General features: G+C 39.4%; 2 protein-coding genes across 2 annotated transcripts; both read right to left on the bottom strand.

Annotated features, from left to right (window-relative positions):
* Positions 1 to 192: 192 nt before the first annotated feature.
* LOC118080034 (ovomucoid-like) lies at positions 193 to 7,536 on the bottom strand. The gene is made up of 8 exons (XM_060271617.1): positions 7,368 to 7,536; positions 6,620 to 6,654; positions 4,782 to 4,909; positions 3,861 to 3,909; positions 3,358 to 3,479; positions 2,232 to 2,286; positions 1,635 to 1,750; positions 193 to 668 (listed from the first exon to the last, which is right to left on the bottom strand). Exons 1-8 carry the CDS (start codon positions 7,411 to 7,413, stop codon positions 623 to 625), a joined length of 597 nt encoding a protein of 198 aa, XP_060127600.1. The 5' UTR covers positions 7,414 to 7,536; the 3' UTR covers positions 193 to 622.
* A 2,157-nt stretch (positions 7,537 to 9,693) lies between these two features.
* Positions 9,694 to 15,283, bottom strand: LOC132591719 (serine protease inhibitor Kazal-type 6-like). The gene is made up of 6 exons (XM_060271618.1): positions 15,052 to 15,283; positions 14,468 to 14,502; positions 12,546 to 12,667; positions 12,254 to 12,308; positions 11,248 to 11,363; positions 9,694 to 9,991 (listed from the first exon to the last, which is right to left on the bottom strand). Exons 1-6 carry the CDS (start codon positions 15,095 to 15,097, stop codon positions 9,946 to 9,948), a joined length of 420 nt encoding a protein of 139 aa, XP_060127601.1. The 5' UTR covers positions 15,098 to 15,283; the 3' UTR covers positions 9,694 to 9,945.
* Between the last annotated feature and the right edge of the window lie 2,216 nt (positions 15,284 to 17,499).

A 17,499-nucleotide genomic window follows, 5' to 3' on the forward strand; every position in this document is an offset into this window, starting at 1 on the left:
ATATAATATTTGGACGTTTGTTAATAATTACACACACACACACAAAGAGTAAAGCTAAACACACAGCTGAATTTACTCAACATGAACTATAACACTTCAGACTGTTAGATGATTTGTGCTCTCTCTCTCTCTCTCTCTCTCTCTCTCTCTCTCTCTCTCTCTCTCACACACACACACACACACACACACACACACACATACACACACACTACCTCCCTGCTTGTAGAAAGCCAGCTCATTAGGGGAACATCTAAGGTACACCCCTTCTCCCTAGTATGCATTGACCCCTGATTCATTAGGGCAAATGGAGCCAACTTCAGCCTCCATCCCCCTGTCTGGCTTCTTACTTTGTTCAGGTACACTGGACAAATATGCTTTCCTTCCTGAGGTTAAAGCCCTAAACCCTACACAGACCCTCAGATATACATGAGCCTGGTATTGAAAGAGAGAACAACCAAAATAGCAATGCGTTCCATGACATAAAACGAGACATTATAGGAGAGATCAAAACAATACATGGTTGCAGGTTAGACATCTTTAATGGCAAATCAGACCTTCTTTTGCAACATTTGCTATTAGAGTATAATAAGGCAAAGAGCTCCCTTGGAAATCTGTCATGTTCTCAGCACCTTCCAAAATGCTGGAGCAACAGAGCCCCTTTGCTCTTCCTGCAAAGAAAAAGGTAACATATATTTAAAGTATTATTGTGGGTAACTGGAATCATAAAACAAAGTTATATAAGTTGTCTTTTTCATTTTTTAAGAGCAGCTCTTCGTTTGAGAAATGCAATGATTTGCATTCCATCTAGTCCCCTACAACTGCAAAGGAACATTTTGGTTCCTAATGTAAGCCATTCTCACCACAGAAAATCAATCACAATTTTGACTAGTAAAACCTTCCCATTTAAATAAACACAACAGACATTGCAAATTGAACTGTCAATATGAGCAGCGGTGTTTGGGATACCTTGCTTCAGCAAGATCTGTGCTATGAAGTGTACTTTGTTAAAGGTCCTGAGAAGACCCCTATTCCCCTCAGAGAGCTACAACTCCCAGGGAATTCCTTCTACCCATGGAACTCTGGGAATTGCAGTTCTGTAAGGGGAATAGCGTTTCCTAACAATGCTCAGCCGCAAACAACAGACTACACTTCCCAGGATTCCTTAGGAGAAACCATAGTTTAAAGTGGTATATATAGTCTGGGTGATGCCATAGTTGCTTGACAGGGAAAAACTTCAAAGTATAGTCTGGATAGAAGCATGATTATGAGACCATACTTTTAACCCTTTCAACTGACAAAAGTGAATCAAGGAATTTGAATATGTGACTGTATCCCAGATCTGGAGAATCCTTGACCCTATTATTATTATTATTATTATTATTATTATTATTATTATTATACACATCTGAGTGGGTTGCCCCAGCCACTCAGGGCGGCTTCCAACAAAATATAAAAACACAGTAAGGATATATGTAGTATGGCTTACTTCTCATCCTACCAAAACTATCCCAGTGTCATCGTAAGTAGATATGGAACAGCTTGGAGGTTTTGAATATATCTTTCTCTTCTGTCATGTTATCATCACTTTAGTTATTTTCTTATATAAAAAAAGAAATAATTATTTCTATACGTACAGGGCATTAAAGCAGAAATTACACTGGTTGCCATAGACCTTCCCATCAGAACCGCAGTGAGGCATATATTCCAGGCTGCAGATTCCTTTACCTGGGAGAAAGTCCTTGCAATAGTCCTGCAAAAAGAATGGCATTCTAAATTTGTCACCCTGTTAAATAAAACTAAGTTCCACTTCACAAAATAAGTAGTGATGTAGCCATCAAACTTTTACATTTGCTCACCAGTTCAACATAACTTCTTTTTTAAAGTGCAATTTGTATTCAGTTTTGTAAAGTCAAACAAATTTGCAACAAAGAAACAAAAACCAAAAAAATGAAGAAATAGGAAATACAACAGTCATAATTTGATATGCATTATATTAACTCAAATAAATATTTTGGCTCATGTGAAGCATGTGCTTTGTTATGTCAGTATTCAATAAACTTTACCCAATTCTGTCTAAACATAGTAAGTTTATGCCTTCTTTCACTCTTGATACCTTATAAAAATTCAACAACTGCAAAAATGTAGGTTTTTTTTTTGCTTCCGATTCTGTTACGAGAGAAATTGATACTTGCCACTCCCAATATCTAGAATAACACAATCATGCTGCTTACCTGAATCTGAATACATTGACCTTCATACTTCACACCCACATTTTTGTTGGATTCCCTGGGTAAGAGAGAGAAAAAAGTTGACAAATTCTTTCCTGTAGTGCACATTATGCTGCTACAGGCAAAGCTTGACTGAGCTGGTTCTATAATTTGTATTCTTGACCTCCTTCATCTGTTGCAGATCCTTTGACCTCCTGATACATGAAGTTATTGGGACGCCTATGATTCCGCTAACCAGAAATAAAAATAGACTCTGTAGGTACATTTATCTACAGCATGTGGGACTGGTTTCACATCCCTGATCAGCGTTGATGCTTATTGGATTGCATTGAGCCAATCATCATTTATCATTCTCTAGATCAGTGTTTCCCAACCAGTGTGCCTCCAGATGTTTTGGGACTACAACTCCCATCATTCCTGACCACTGGTCTTGCTAGCTAGGGATGATGGGAGTTGTAGTCCCAAAACATCTGGAGGCACACTGGTTGGGAAACACTGCTCTAGATAACCAATCTAGAGAATGTATGGAAGTGAGAGCTGGACCATAAAGAAGGCTGATCGTCGAAGAATTAATGCTTTTGAATTATGGTGTTTGAGAAGACTCTTGAGAGTCTCATGGACTGCAAGAAGATCAAACCTATCTATTCTTAAGAAAATCAGCCCTGAGTGCTCACTGGAAGGACAGATCCTGAAGCTGAGGCTCCAATACTTTGGCCACCTCATGAGAAGACAAGACTCCCTGGAAAAGACCCTGATGCTGGAAAAGATTGAGGGCACAAGGAGAAGGGGATGACAGAGGACGAGATGGTTGGACAGTGTTCTCGAAGCTACCAACATGAGTCTGACCAAACTGCGGGAGGCAGTGGAAGACAGGAGTGCCTGGCGTGCTCTGCTCCATGGGGTCACGAAGAGTCGGACACAACAAAACGACTAAACAACAACAACAGATAACCAATCATTGGATTGTGAGAATACAATGGGATTGGTCTCATATAACCACCATGTAAGCTAGGAAAGAAGGTGGGGTGGAAAAGAGCCAAATACAATAAATACAATGAGATATTATTATAAAGGATGATAGTCATTATCCATTGCCTGGGGGGAAATGTTCAGTATCCACATTACTTACAGGTTTTGACGACAAAGATCACATTTGCTGATATATGTGGTATCATCTGTTCCGCAGACTGGTTTAGCGATTTTTGTGCAGAGCATGAGTCCTTTCGCTTGTCTGAATTCACTGCAATCCATCTATAAAAGAAACATGTAGCATTTAATAGTACACCTCTGTACCCAGCAATCCTCTCTATAATTACCTCTGCACATTCATGTTTCCAGTTGTTGTTGTTTTTAATTCTAAATATGGAAAAAAGAAGAATCTACCCTTTGCTTTTACATGCCTTTTTATTTCATACAAAGAGGAAGGAACATATGGATCACTGGACCAAATAACATTGATTGAATGAAATTATCCAGTGTGGCTCTTTTGCTGACTTCCAAGGCATTGTTTTGAAGAATAATTAAAACTCAGAATTAGCCACATTATTTCAGTTTTTACTGAAAAGCACAGACATCCTGATTTCTTGACATTACGATCTTATCTGACAATCTAATTCAACTCTTTATACCTACCTTTGCACATTCTCCAACATCTTTCTTACCAACTAGTTTGTTTTCTTCCCTGTGTAAGAGAAGAATTTAGGGAACTTTAGCAAACAATTTCCTGTATTCTGGGTTAATGATACTCATAATAAACATTGGCCAGAACTAGTAGACCTTGCAAGTCACAGGCAAATGCCTCATTGAGCTAGTTCTGCTATGTAACCTGCTGAAATCAGAGCCATGGAGTAAAAAATAGGTGGCATATGGATGGATAAATCCAGTGCTTTCTTCTTCTTCTTCTTCTTCTTCTTCTTCTTCTTCTTCTTCTTCTTCTTCTTCTTCTTCTTCTTCTTCTTCTTCTTCTTCTTGAAAGAAGGTGATGGTACTCACCACAAAGTTGTTACAGTAAGTGCCACACTTTAAACAGTTGTGCAGGAAAGGTGCCAGTACCCCCAGGAAAAAAACACTGGATAAATCTGTCCATTTTAGTCCCTCAACTTTCCAGTCTTATTTGCAATTTTGCCTAATGTGCATTTATATATCTCATTTTCGGCAATATACTTTTTTTGTACACTATTTTTAATATAATGATTTTGAATGATATCTGTGGTTTGGATCATGTGTTGTTTTGGGATGTACAGATTAGCTGGATATAAATTAAAATACGAACTGAATTGATTTTTTTCTCTCCTATGAGTGTAAGTTTACTGGATTTACACAGAGATAACTGAGCACTGAACCTCAGCTGGTTACCTTGGCCCAGAAATACGGTAATTCCAGAGGGGAATGGTGGTAAAATGGGAATGTTCCCATGTAAGTTATGTCTCCATCTTGGAAGTGGGGTGGGATGGAAAAGGGACAGATAAAACAAATTTGATGAGACACCATTATAACTAATTGTAGCAATGATCTGTTGCCCAGCAAAGAATCTTCTGCATCTGCGCTGCTTACTGGTTATGGCGACACAGTTCACATTCATTAGGATAAGTGTTGCCATCTGTACCACAGACTGGAAAATACATCCTCGTGCAGCTTATTGGTCCGTTACCAGTTGCCTGGAGGTGTTGGCTGCAATCCAACTATAAAAAGAAAACAAACAACATTATATGTCTACAAAACAGATCTTCTTTATATAACCTCTCAAGGCTTTCATCCTTTAAAGTTTATAACTGATACACAGGAGAAAAGAGGGTACCTTATGAATCTACCTTTCCTTTTTACATTTCCCATTATTCACAAGGAAGAAGCATGCAGAAGACTGAACCCAGGAAAAAGGGTTGAATAAATTTCTCAAGTGCGGAATTGCCTAGGGCATCATTGTACAAAAGGCAGCATTTAATGCTATTTGCTAGGTGTGGGGTTGTCTGTGGTGGTCAACCACAAGGCAGGGTCAGTTGCACAACACATTCATCAGCTTTTCTGCAATTGGGCGCAACCACCCAGATGACCAGTTCCACTCTTGAATGTCTTTCCTGTTCCAGTGAGCAGAAGCAGTGTGCAAGGTGAGCCAGAGCTGCAGAATTGTCCTCCTGACACCCATGTCACTGTAGTCCCTGGATGCGGAGGGGGATGGGGATGGGCGTGGGGCAGGGTGGAGGTCTTTGCACTGGGGAGAGCAATGGATTGGTTTTGCTAGTGCATTTGGAGGTCCTGGACCTTCCTCCTTCCCTTCCCCAACCCCATCCAGATAAGCAACAGTACCTCTGTGCTTGAAGGTTGGCTCCAGCCCACCCCACCAATGCCAGTAAGTTTACAAATGGCCACCATGGAATTATCTCTACAAGGGCCATTTATAAAGGCTGGAAAATGATAACCAGAATCCTTTCTGTCATTGATATTCCTTTAAGACAGTGTTGGCCAAACTTGGCCCTCCAGCTGTTTTGGGACTACAATGCCCATCATCCCTAGCTAACAGGACCAGGGGTCAGGGATGATGGGAATTGTAGTCCCCAAACAGCCAGAGGGGCAAGTTTGGCCAACCCTGCTCTAAGATCTATCCTCCAGGACCTACTTATTATGGGGAAGGGCTGTGGAGACCATCTGCTTTCCATGCAGGAGGTCCCAGGTTCAATCCTAGCTTCTACTTGGAGGACTGAGAGAGAACTGTGCCTGAAACTCTCTCCAAGTATTTATTGAAGAATTTTTTTCCCCAAATTTTTAAATTTAGTTTCCCAAATTAATACAAATCAAACCTAATTGCTTTAATCTAATACAATTTTTGAAAATCAGGTTTCCCACTCCTGTTGCCAACTTATGTCTATCTCTTCCGTTGTTGCCACGTCCTTTTTTCTTGAAATCCATTTAAAAATAATAATAATTTAAAATCCTTACTAGGTGTAATCCATTCCTACCGCTGCCAATAAATCCTCTTTACAAACAGTGTTCCTTTTAATTTCCATAGTTATAAATTTATTTTCACATGTGTATTCATTCAAATCAATAATCTCAAATCTGTTGTGGGGGAATATAAATCTGTGTTTGCTCCTCAACCAGCCATCACAAAAACGAAGCACCTTTCAAAAAGAAGATCTCGCATGCCAATGAAATGAGTGCTAATCACTGCTATCACTGCTTATAACTGTGCTCTTCCACAGCTCTCCTTCACTATAATTGCACAGGAGAACTGCTGTGTGTGGGTTTATGTGTCTGCAGTGAGAACACCAGCATTTCCCACTTACACTTGAGGAACACAATTCAAATTCTTCTCCACCTGCCAACTTGCAATTACAGCTTTAGCTGTATTGCCAACCAACTGCAGAAGGCTGTAAGAGCAATATGGCATTACTCACTGTGTTCGCCTGAACATTTTCCTCCCCGAAGATGCCTGAAAGGAGACCAAAAACATATGGATGCCATTTCTGAGCTCTCAAAAATTCAGAAGGAAATCTCTAAAGAGATTAAGACCTGCACCACGGCTTCTCCTTTTTTAGAACTAAGAAAATGTTGTAGAACAAATTAATTATAAGAGTAACTAGACCTATTTCAGATTACTCAGTTACTCAGTTGTATTAGCTCTTTGCTGTATGAGACATTTTTACCGCTACTATGAATATAATAATAATAAATTTTTATTTATACCCCGCCCTCCCCAGTCAAAACCTGGCTCAGGGTGGCTAACACCAATAAAATTACAATAAGACATAAAAAAGAAGACAATTAATTAAAATACAGATTAAAATACAATATTAAAATTTAAAATGCAGCCTCATTTTAAGTTTAACCCTTAAATATCTTCCATCCTTACTTATGGCCATACCTAGGGGATCACAGAACAAGGTCCCAGTACTTTTTATGGATTTGTAGAAAACGGAATTTCAGTGAGACAGCTTAACTTTCTTCTACCCTTGCATGGCAAGCTGCACCTGCCAAAACTCCCTCTGAAACTAAATATTTTCTTCCATATCAGGTCAGTTGTCTGAGCAATATAGAAGACTTTTTCAGAATGTCAGCAGTAATACTCTGAAAATCTCTCTCTCTCTCTCTCTCTCTCTCTCTCTCTCTCTCTCTCTCTCTTTTCTTTCTTTCTGAGTGACTCACCTGTGAAGCACCAAAGTGCCAGAACAACAACCACAAATGCACCCATTCTTCACTGAGCACTGAATGCACCAATGTTCAGCTGAGAAGATTATCTCGTAGAACAACTTTACCAGCAGGATATCAATGCACACATGCAAGCACCTCTCTATATATATGCACAGGAGTTTACTTTAGATTTCTTCATTGTGAAAGACTTGGCACTCTAAGTGTAGGAACGTTTATATATAATATAGCAGGGTTAAATGTTTCCTTATTGAATTTACACAGCAGCAAGTGGATTGCTGACTCATATGAGTCCTTTCTGCCTTCTTGGTTGTCCTTTTGTCCCTCTTGAAAGAATAAATACACATGAATCTGAATGATAACAATATAAACTAGTTTACTGTCAGATTAATTGAGTACATACTTAGTTTACAATATATATAAACTATATTTTATATGATTGGGTATACTGATTCAGATTGGGCTGGTGACAATGTTGATTATAAATCTACATCTGGGTATGTATTCATGTTTGGAGATGGACCGATTTCCATATTATAAGTTATAAGCAGAACTGTATAATAATAATAATAATAATAATAATAATAATAATAATAATAATGGTAATAATTTATTATTTATTATTTATACCCTGCCCATCTGGCTGGGTTTCCCCACCCACTCTGGGCGGCTTACAACAGAAAAATGAAATAAAGTAATCTATTAAACATTAAAAGCCTCCCTAAACAGGGTTGCCTTCAGATGTCTAGCGTTACCTTCCACAGAAGCAGAATATACTGCAGCTACAGAAGCATGCAGAGAGGTTATGGATTTACTGTCAGATTAATTGAGTACATACTTAGGTTACAATAAATTTAAACTATATTTTATATTTAGTCACTACATGTAGACCTGATATTGCTAATGCAGTGGGGATACTTAGTAGGAAAGTAAATTCTCCCACTGAGTATGACTGGGCAGGTGTAAAAAGAGTGGTGAGGTATCTAAAGGGTACTATGTATTATAAATTAAGATTACCATCTTTCAGTAATCCATGTTTGATTGGGTATACTGATTCAGATTGGGCTGGTGACAATGTTGATTATAAATCTACATCTGGGTATGTATTTATGTTTGGAGATGGACCTATTTCATGGGGAAGTTATAAGCAGAACTGTATAGCGTTATCTTCCACAGAAGCAGAATATACTGCAGATAAAGAAGCATGCAGAGAGGTTGCTTGGCTGGATCAACTCATTAAAGATTTTGGGTTGGTGAGCAAAGTACCTGTCAAACTGTTGGAAGATAATCAAAGTTGTATAAAGTTATCTCAGAAAGAGAAGTTTCACGCCAGATCAAAACACATTGGTGTGAAGTACCACTATATACGTGCCCCACTGCTTTCCCCATCATCCTCTGTGAGTTGGATGGTGAACTTCTGCATTGGGGAGGCTCTTATATGCAGAGATCTTCTAACTGATCTTCCAGTTTGGGAAGTTTGATGTGGACACCAATGGAAGCACCTCATGCATTGCTTTTATATGGGACTGGAATGCCCAGAGAAAGGTTGTTTTCAGCTGCTCCAGAGAAGCGGACATGGAGCAATGGATTCAAACTACAAGAAAGTAGCTTCCACCTAAACATTAGGAAGAACTTCCTGACAGTAAGAGCTGTTCTAAAGTGGAGTTTGCTGCCAAGAAGTGTGGTGGAGTCTCCTTCTTTGGAGGTCTTTAAGCGGAGGCTTGACAACCATATGTCAAGAATGCTTTGATGGTGTTTCCTGCTTGGCAGGGGGTTGGACTGGATGGCCCTTGCGGTCTCTTCCAACTCTATGATTCTATGAACTTTGAGCTTATTGGAAAGAGTAGAAGACAGAGGCTGTTCATCTTCTCATATGGGGGACGGGGACGGGGGATGGAAACTATGCATTTTATAACATTTAGGCTAGATATTCGTTAGTGGCTTGCAAATTATGCAGTGAGGTCATTTCCTCCTGCTGCATTTCAAGTCACAATTTTATATTGCTGTACACACCAGAGAGGGGGAGGGGTGCACAAAAATTCTCCCCAGACTCCTATTCAATGAAGCTGTCGCCTGGGCATGCAGTGTATGTCTGAAATGCACACACTTCAGCTTAACCACAGCTTACTTTTCAAATCAGGGAAAGAGCTGTATGTCTCAAGAGATTACAGGATACATATGGATTGGACTAATGCCATGCATACTCAGCTTCACACACCAGGCATGGAGCATACTGGAGCCAGAGTAAAGAGTAATGTGTACACAGCCTGAATTGATGGACAGAGAGAGACTTTCTGAAATGTCTCTAAGAGCTGTATGGACAAATATGCTTTCCTTCCTGGGGTTAAAACCCTAAACCCTACACAGACCCTCTGATATACATGAGCCTGGTATTGAAAGAGAGAACAACCAAAATAGCAATGCGTTCCATGACGTAAAGTGAGACATTATAGAAGAGATCAAAACAATACATGGTTGCAGGTTAGACATCTTTATTGGCAAATCAGACCTTCTTTTTGGAACATTTGCTATTAGAGTATAAGGCAAAGAGGTCTCTTGGAAATCTGTCAAGTTCTCAGCACATTCCAAAATGCTGCAGCAACAGAGCCCCTTTGCTCTTCCTGGAAAGAAAAGGGTAACATATATTTAAAGTATTATTGTGGGTAACTGGAATCATAAAACAAAGTTATATACGGTTGTTGTCTTTTAAAGCAGCTCTTAGTTTGAGAAATGCAATGACTTGCATTCCATCTTGTCCTCTAGAACTGCATCCCAATATGCAAAAAACATTTTGGTTCCTAATGTAAGCCACATTCACCACAGAAAATCAATCAAAATTCTGACTAGTAAAATCTTCCCATTTAAATACAGTGGCACCTCTGGTTACATCCATTCTTAATCTGAAACTCCATTCTTAATCTGAAACCGTTCTTAACCTGAGGTACCACTTTAGCTAAGGGGGCCTCCCGCTGCCGCCATGCCACCACCGCAGCACAATTTCTCTTCTCATCCTGAGGTAAAGTTCTTAATCCGAAATACTACTTCCGGGTTAGCAGAGTCTATAACCCGAAGAGTTTGTAATCCGAACCATCTGTAACCTGAGGTACCACTGTAAACACAACAGACACTGTAAATGGAACTGTCAATATGAGCAGCGATGTTTAGGGATACTGTACCTTGCTTCAGCAACATCTGTGCTATGCATAAGTGTACTTTGTTAAAGGTCCTGAGAAGACCCCTATTCCCCTCAGAGAGCTACAATTCCCAGGGAATTCCTTCTTTCCAGGGAACTCTGGGAATTGTAGTTCTGTAAGGGGAATAGGGTCTCCTAACAACTCTCAGCTGCAAACAACAACTTATACTTCCCAGGATTCCTTAGGAGAAACCATAGTTTAAAGTGGGATGTATAGTCTGGGTGATGCCAGAGTAGCTTGACAGATCATGGATCAATAGTTAACAAAGAGACCATGTTTTTGTGAGACTTTACAAATTAGGGAAAAACTTCAAAGTATAGTCTGGATGGAAGCATGACTATGAGACTATATTTTTAACCCTTTCAACTGACAAAAGTGAATCCAGGAATTTGGATATGTGACTATATCCCAGCTCTGGAGAATCCTTGACATTGTGGTTGTTGTTGTTACTTCCTTGCACATCTGAGTTGGTTACCCCTGCCACTCTGGGCAGCTTCCAACAAAATATAAAAATGCAGTAAGGATATATGTAGGGTGGCTTAATTCTCATCCTACAAAAACTATCCCAGTGTCATCGTAAGTAGATATGGAGCAGCTTGGAGGTTTTGAATATATCTTTCTCTTCTATCATGTTATCATCACTTTAGTTTTTTAAAAAAAGAAATAATTATTTCTATACGTACAGGGCATTAATGCAGAAATCACACTGGTTGCTATAGTTGTTCCCATCGGAACCGCAGTGAGGCATAAAATTGAAGGGGCACACTTGATCATCTGGGCCAAATCCCTTGCAATAGTCCTGCAAAAAGAATGTTATTCTAAATCTGTCATCCTGTTAAATAAAACTAAGTTCCACATTACAAAATAAGTAGTGATGTAGCCATCAAACTTTGAGATTTGCTCACCAGTTCAACATACCGTAACTTCTTTTTTTTAAGTGCAATTTGTATTCAATTTTGTAAAGTCATACATATTTGCAACAAAAAAAACAAAACCCCAAAAATGAAGAAATAGGAAATACAACAGTCATAATTTGATATGCATTATATTATCTCAAATAAATATTTTGGTTCATGTGAAGCATGTGCTGTGTTATGTCAGTATTTGTCAGAGGTTTTTGTGGCTACTCTTGAGTAATGACGCTCCACACCTCCTTTTCTTTAAGGTGTTTTTATTGTGCATATTATTTGCAGTGCAAAGAGTCTGGAAAACACGTCTGCTTAGTCCGAGTCAGAACCTCGGAATGTCTTCTTCCTGTTTTGTGCCCAACATAACAGTTTGGGAACCCCAAAGTGCCTCGCTCTCGCCCTACGGGGTGCGTGCGCGGGGGGGGGAGGGCTCTCGCATGCTGTCAGAGGCTCTCGCATGCTGTCAGAGCCTCTCGCATCCCTCCCTACTTCTTGATTCCTGTAATCCCATCCTCAACTGGACTTGCTGCTCTGCGAAGAGCTCGACCTGATGAGGGGAGGGGGCTGTTCTCTATAAGCCCTCCCCCTTACAGTATTCAATAAACTTTACCCAATTCTGTCTAAACATACTAAGTTTATGCCTTCTTTCACTCTTGATACCTTATAAAAATTCAACAACTGCAAAAATTTAGGTTGTTTTTTTTGTGCTTCCAATTCTGTTACGAGAGAAATTCATACTTGCCACTTCCAATATCTAGAATAACACAATCATGCTGCTTACCTGAATCTGAATACATTGACCTTCATACTTCACACCCACATTTTTGTTGGATTCCCTGGGTAAGAGAGAGAGAAAAGTTGACAAATTCTTTGCTGTAGTTCACATTATGAAAATAAACTATGTGAGAATACAATAGGATTGGTCTCATGTAAGCCACTGTAAGCTTGGAAAGAAGGTGGGGTGGGAAAGCGCCAAATACAATATCAAATACAATATCTCAATAATGAGATATCATTATAAAGAATGATCCATTGCCTGGGGGGGGGAAATGTTCAGTATCCACATTACTTACAGGTTTTGACGACAAAGATCACATTTACTGATATATGTGGTATCATCTGTTCCGCAGACTGGTTTAGCGATTTTTGTGCAGAGCATGAGTCCTTTCGCTTGTCTGAATTCACTGCAATCCATCTATAAAAGAAATATGTAGCATTTTATTCTACCCAGCTATCCTCTCTACAGTTACCTCTGCACATTCATGTTTCCAGTTGTTGTTTTTAATTCTAAACATGGGGGGGGGAGAGAGAGAGAATCTACCCTTTCCTTTTACATGCCTTTTTATTTCATACAAGGAGGAAGGAACATATAGATCACTAGACCAAATAACATTGATTGAATGTGGCTCTTTAGCTGACTGCCAAGGCATTGTTTTGAAGAAACAGCCTACCATCCTTCTCAGTAATTCATTCATTGTTGCACTGCTATTACCATCAAGTAGTTTCTTCCAATTTCCCAATAAAACCTAGCTTCCTATAGCTTGAGCACATTCAATCTAGTTTTGCCCTAGTTCTCTGGGGCAGCAAAGAACAAACTTGCCCTCTTCTATATTATTATTATTATTATTATTATTATTATTATTATTATTATTATTATTATTATTATACCGCCCTATACCTGGGGGTCTCAGGACTGTTCACAAAATTCTTCTATTCCACAATCCTTCAAGGATCATATCATATCCCTCCTCAGCTCCAAGCTAAACCTATCCAGTATTCTTTCCATTTGTCCTTGTAGGACCTGTTTTCCATCGTGTTGATGTTCTTAATTGCCGCCCTCTGAACCTGTACCAATTGGGCTAAATTATTCTTAAAATGTGGAAACAGTATTCCAGATGAGGTCTATGCAGAACTGGCAAAGCTAACAGTGAAAATGACAGATCAATATGATGGACAATTTATGGAATGGTGGAAGCCTTTTGGGGATTATTTGGAAGAAAAAACATAACCAAATGAAATCAGTGGCAGGATTTGAAATTTGAGCAAGAGGAAGAAAATGATAATACATGAAATAGAGGAATGTGAGATATAATAGAGCAATATGCATTACGTGGAACATGTGATATTATGCAGTATGTGGGAGGGAAGATGGGAAGTCAAATTATAAGAGAAATTTGGAAGTAATTGGTTAAAGTTATGAAAATTTAATAAAAATCTTTAGGAAAGTAAAAGTATTCCAGATGAGGTCTGACTAGTGTTGAATTACTGTGAATCTATTACTTCCAGCTGGTCAGAAATTGGTTCTATTAAGATATCCTTTAAAAAAAAATTAGTTTTGGGGGGCAGTACATCACGTGGGTTTGCTCAGGATAACTTGCCTATACAAAACTGGCATCCCTACTCAGCAATCAAGGCAAATGGACTTGCATGTATTTTATGGGAAACCAAACACCTCTTAGGAAATTGTAAATGAGGTTTGATCCCATTATTTACAGAAGCTAACAGCCATTTTTTCGCAGGCCGTGCTATGAAGGCTTATATAGCTCAGGGCCCTAATATGGTACACGTTATGGAACGCCTTTTCCCATATTGGCCTGCCCATGCCCTGAGGTCATCATCAAAACTCTTCTCTACGTGCCCCTCTGGCAGTTTTCAGGAAGATGGTGGCAACAGGGGTAAAACTAGGCTTCATTTCTCCCAGGTCTAAGACCCAGTTTGGTCAAAAACAAAACAAAACAAAACAACAACAACAACAACAACATATGGTCATATCTCTGCTAATAACTGTGCTCTTCCACAGCTCTCCTTCACTATAATTGCACAGGAGAACTGCTGTGTGTGGGTTTATGTGTCTGCAGTGAGAACACCAGCATTTCCCCCTTACACTTGAGGAACACAATTCTAATTCTTCTCCACCTGCCAACTTGCAATTACAGCTTTAGCTGTATTGCCAACCAACTGCAGAAGGCTGTAAGAGCAATATGGCATTACTCACTGTGTTCGCCTGAACATTTTCGTACCCGAAGATGCCTGAAAAAAGACCAAAAACATATAGATGCCATTTCTGAGCTCTCAAAAATTCAGAAGGAAAGCTCTAAAGACATTAAGAGTTGCACAACAGCTTCTCCTTCTTTAAAACTAAGAATGTGTTGTAGAAGAACAAAATAATTATAAGACTTAGTAGACCTATTTCAGATTACTCAGTTACTCAGTTGTATTAACTCTTTGCTGTATGAGACATTTTTACCGCTACCATGAATATCCAATTAATGCTTTAATAAGCCTAATAGCAACTTTTTCAAAAGATTATAGAGATTGGAGAATGATCAGCAGTTGGTATGCTGAGCACCAGTCATTTCATATAATTATAAATGTGTGCCTCTAATCAGGTCTATAATATTTTTCCTGTTCTAGGGATGCGTGGATTTGTCCATGTTGCTTTCTCAGTGTGCCATTTCCCCAATCTTACTCTGTCTCTCTGTCTCTCTCTCTCTCCCTCTCCCTTTCCCTCTCCCTCTCCCTCTCCCTCTCCCTCTCTTCCTCTCTTCCTCTCTTCCTCTCTCTCTCTGAGTGACTCACCTGTGAAGCACCAAAGTGCCAGAGCAACAACCACAAATGCACCCATTCTTCACTGAGCACTGAATGCACCAATGTTCAGCTGAGAAGATTGTCTCGTAGAACAACTTTACCAGCAGGATATCAGATGCACACATGCAAGGACCTCTATATATATGCACAGGAGTTTACTTTACATTTCTTCATTGTGAAAGACTTGGCACTCTAAGTGTAGGAACGTTACTATAAAATATAGCAGGGTTAAACGTTTCCTTATTGAATTTACACAGCAGCAAGTGGATTGCTGACTCCTATGAGTCCTTTCTGCCTTCTTGGTTGTTAATCACTTTTGTCCCTCTTGAAAGAATAAATACACATGAATCTGAATGATAACAATATAAACTTGTTTACTGTCAGATTAATTGAGTACATACTTAGGTCACAATAAATATAAACTATATTTTATATTTAGTCACTACATGTAGACCTGATATTGCTAATGCAGTGGGGATACTTAGTAGGAAAGTAAATTCTCCCACTGAGTATGATTGGGCAAGTGTAAAAAGAGTGGTGAGGTATCTAAAGGGTACTATGTATTATAAATTAAGATTACCATCTGTCAGTAATCCTAGTTTGATTGGGTATACTGATTCAGATTGGGCTGGTGACAATGTTGATTATAAATCTACATCTGGGTGTGTATTTATGTTTGGAGATGGACCTATTTCATGGGAAAGTTATAAGCAGAACTGTATAGCGTTATCTTCCACAGAAGCAGAATATACTGCAGCTACAGAAGCATGCAGAGAGGTTGCCTGGCTGGATCAACTCATTAAAGATTTTGGGTTGGTGAGCAAAGTACCTGTCAAACTGTTGGAAGATAATCAAAGTTGTATAAAGTTATCTCAGAATGAGAAGTTTCACGCAAGATCAAAACACATTGGTGTGAAGTACCACTATATACATGACATGATTCAAAATGGTCTTGTGGAGCTATGTTACTGCAGCACCAAAGAGATGACGGTAGATATCCTAACAAACCTCTGACAAACGAAAGTTTCCAGAGCTTACGAGGAAAACTGGGACTTTGTGTAGAAGAGTAAAGTTCTTCAGTTTATTAATGTTGTATTGCCTGAGAAGGGGTTTGTGGGATGTGTCAGTCAAATCCAACACTAAGGACAGTTTCACAACATAAAGATTTGACCTTCTGGGGGGATTCTTTCCACACCCATAGGATCAGGACAGAATGAAGGTAGAATGGTGTCTTCTCACCTGCTTCTCCTGCCACCAAGATGTACAGTTCCTTTATTTACTATATCTTTTAAGAGAAAACCAATTGGAGAGGGACATTTGAAGCCATTCAGAAGTCTTTTCCCAATGAAATGAAATCTTCTGGGGGTAGGGAGAATCCACAGTAAGAAGAATGGTTTCTGAGGTAAACTTTTCTCTTTATCAGTGCAATGAGCACAATAGTGATAAGAATATATTGTCCAATCTAGTGCTGGATTTACGTATAATCTAAACAAGCTATAACATCTATGGAGGGAAATGTCCCTTTCTCTTCAGGCCTCACCCATACCATCACCACAAAGAAATATATTCTTCCTTCTGCTTATAGTCTGCTTTGCCAGCTAGTGAATATCTTGCAAGATCTTAATTTGATTAATCAATAAATAAGCTAAGCAGCATTATCAGCCTTGTATTGTTCCCTTGGGACAAACATCTCTCCATATATTTATGTTCTGTTTGTTTAGCCTATTATCTGATTTTTTAAAAAATAACACCCCCCCCACTTTTCAGCACCACACAGAAAGGTAATATATTTATGGAATTTGGGGGACAATATACAGTAATATTTGGAAGTTTGTTAATAATTACACGCACACACAAAGAGTAAAGCTTAAATGCTCAGCTGAATTTACTCAATATGAACTATAACACTTCACACTGTTAGATTGCCTGTCAATATGATTTGTGCCCACACATGCATGCACACATGTGCGTGCGCACACACACACACACACACACACACACACACACACACACACACTACCTCCCTGCTTGTAGAAAACCAGCTCATTAGGGAGACATCTAAGGTAGACCCCCTTCTCCCTAGTGTGGATTGACCACTGATTCATTAGGGCAAATGGAGTCAACTTCAGCCTCCTTCCCCCTGTCTGGCTTCTTACTTACAACCACCCAGCAGATGGCTCTTCTTGTGATTGGCTCCAGATCCTGTTTTCTGCCCTACCAGTCCCAATGGGCACCAGGTCCACTGGTGTGTCAGCCTTTCCCCTTTGAATGGGGATTGGACCCAATCACATATAAAGTTGGGGTAGGTGTGTGTGTGTGTGTAATTTTAAGAATGAGAGACCACACAGATAGAACCCATTGACACACACAGAGAGACAGACAGACAGACAGACAGACAGACAGACAGACAGACATGTTTGTTTAGCACACCAAATCTTC

This window comes from Zootoca vivipara, chromosome 2 (assembly GCF_963506605.1).
Source record: "Zootoca vivipara chromosome 2, rZooViv1.1, whole genome shotgun sequence".
Classification (NCBI taxonomy): Eukaryota; Metazoa; Chordata; class Lepidosauria; order Squamata; family Lacertidae; genus Zootoca; species Zootoca vivipara.

Coding starts and splice junctions, on each gene's coding strand:
- LOC118080034 (XM_060271617.1), bottom strand. CDS start 7,413: ATGGGTGCATTTGTGGTTGTTGTTCTGGCACTTTGGTGCTTCACAG. Junction 6,655..7,367: donor GGCACTTTGGTGCTTCACAG/GTGAGTCACTCA, acceptor GTCTCCTTTCAG/GCATCTTCGGGGAGGAAAAT. Junction 4,910..6,619: donor AAAATGTTCAGGCGAACACA/GTGAGTAATGCC, acceptor TTCTTTTTATAG/TTGGATTGCAGCCAACACCT.
- LOC132591719 (XM_060271618.1), bottom strand. CDS start 15,097: ATGGGTGCATTTGTGGTTGTTGCTCTGGCACTTTGGTGCTTCACAG. Junction 14,503..15,051: donor GGCACTTTGGTGCTTCACAG/GTGAGTCACTCA, acceptor GTCTTTTTTCAG/GCATCTTCGGGTACGAAAAT. Junction 11,364..12,253: donor GTCAATGTATTCAGATTCAG/GTAAGCAGCATG, acceptor TTCTTTTTGCAG/GACTATTGCAAGGGATTTGG.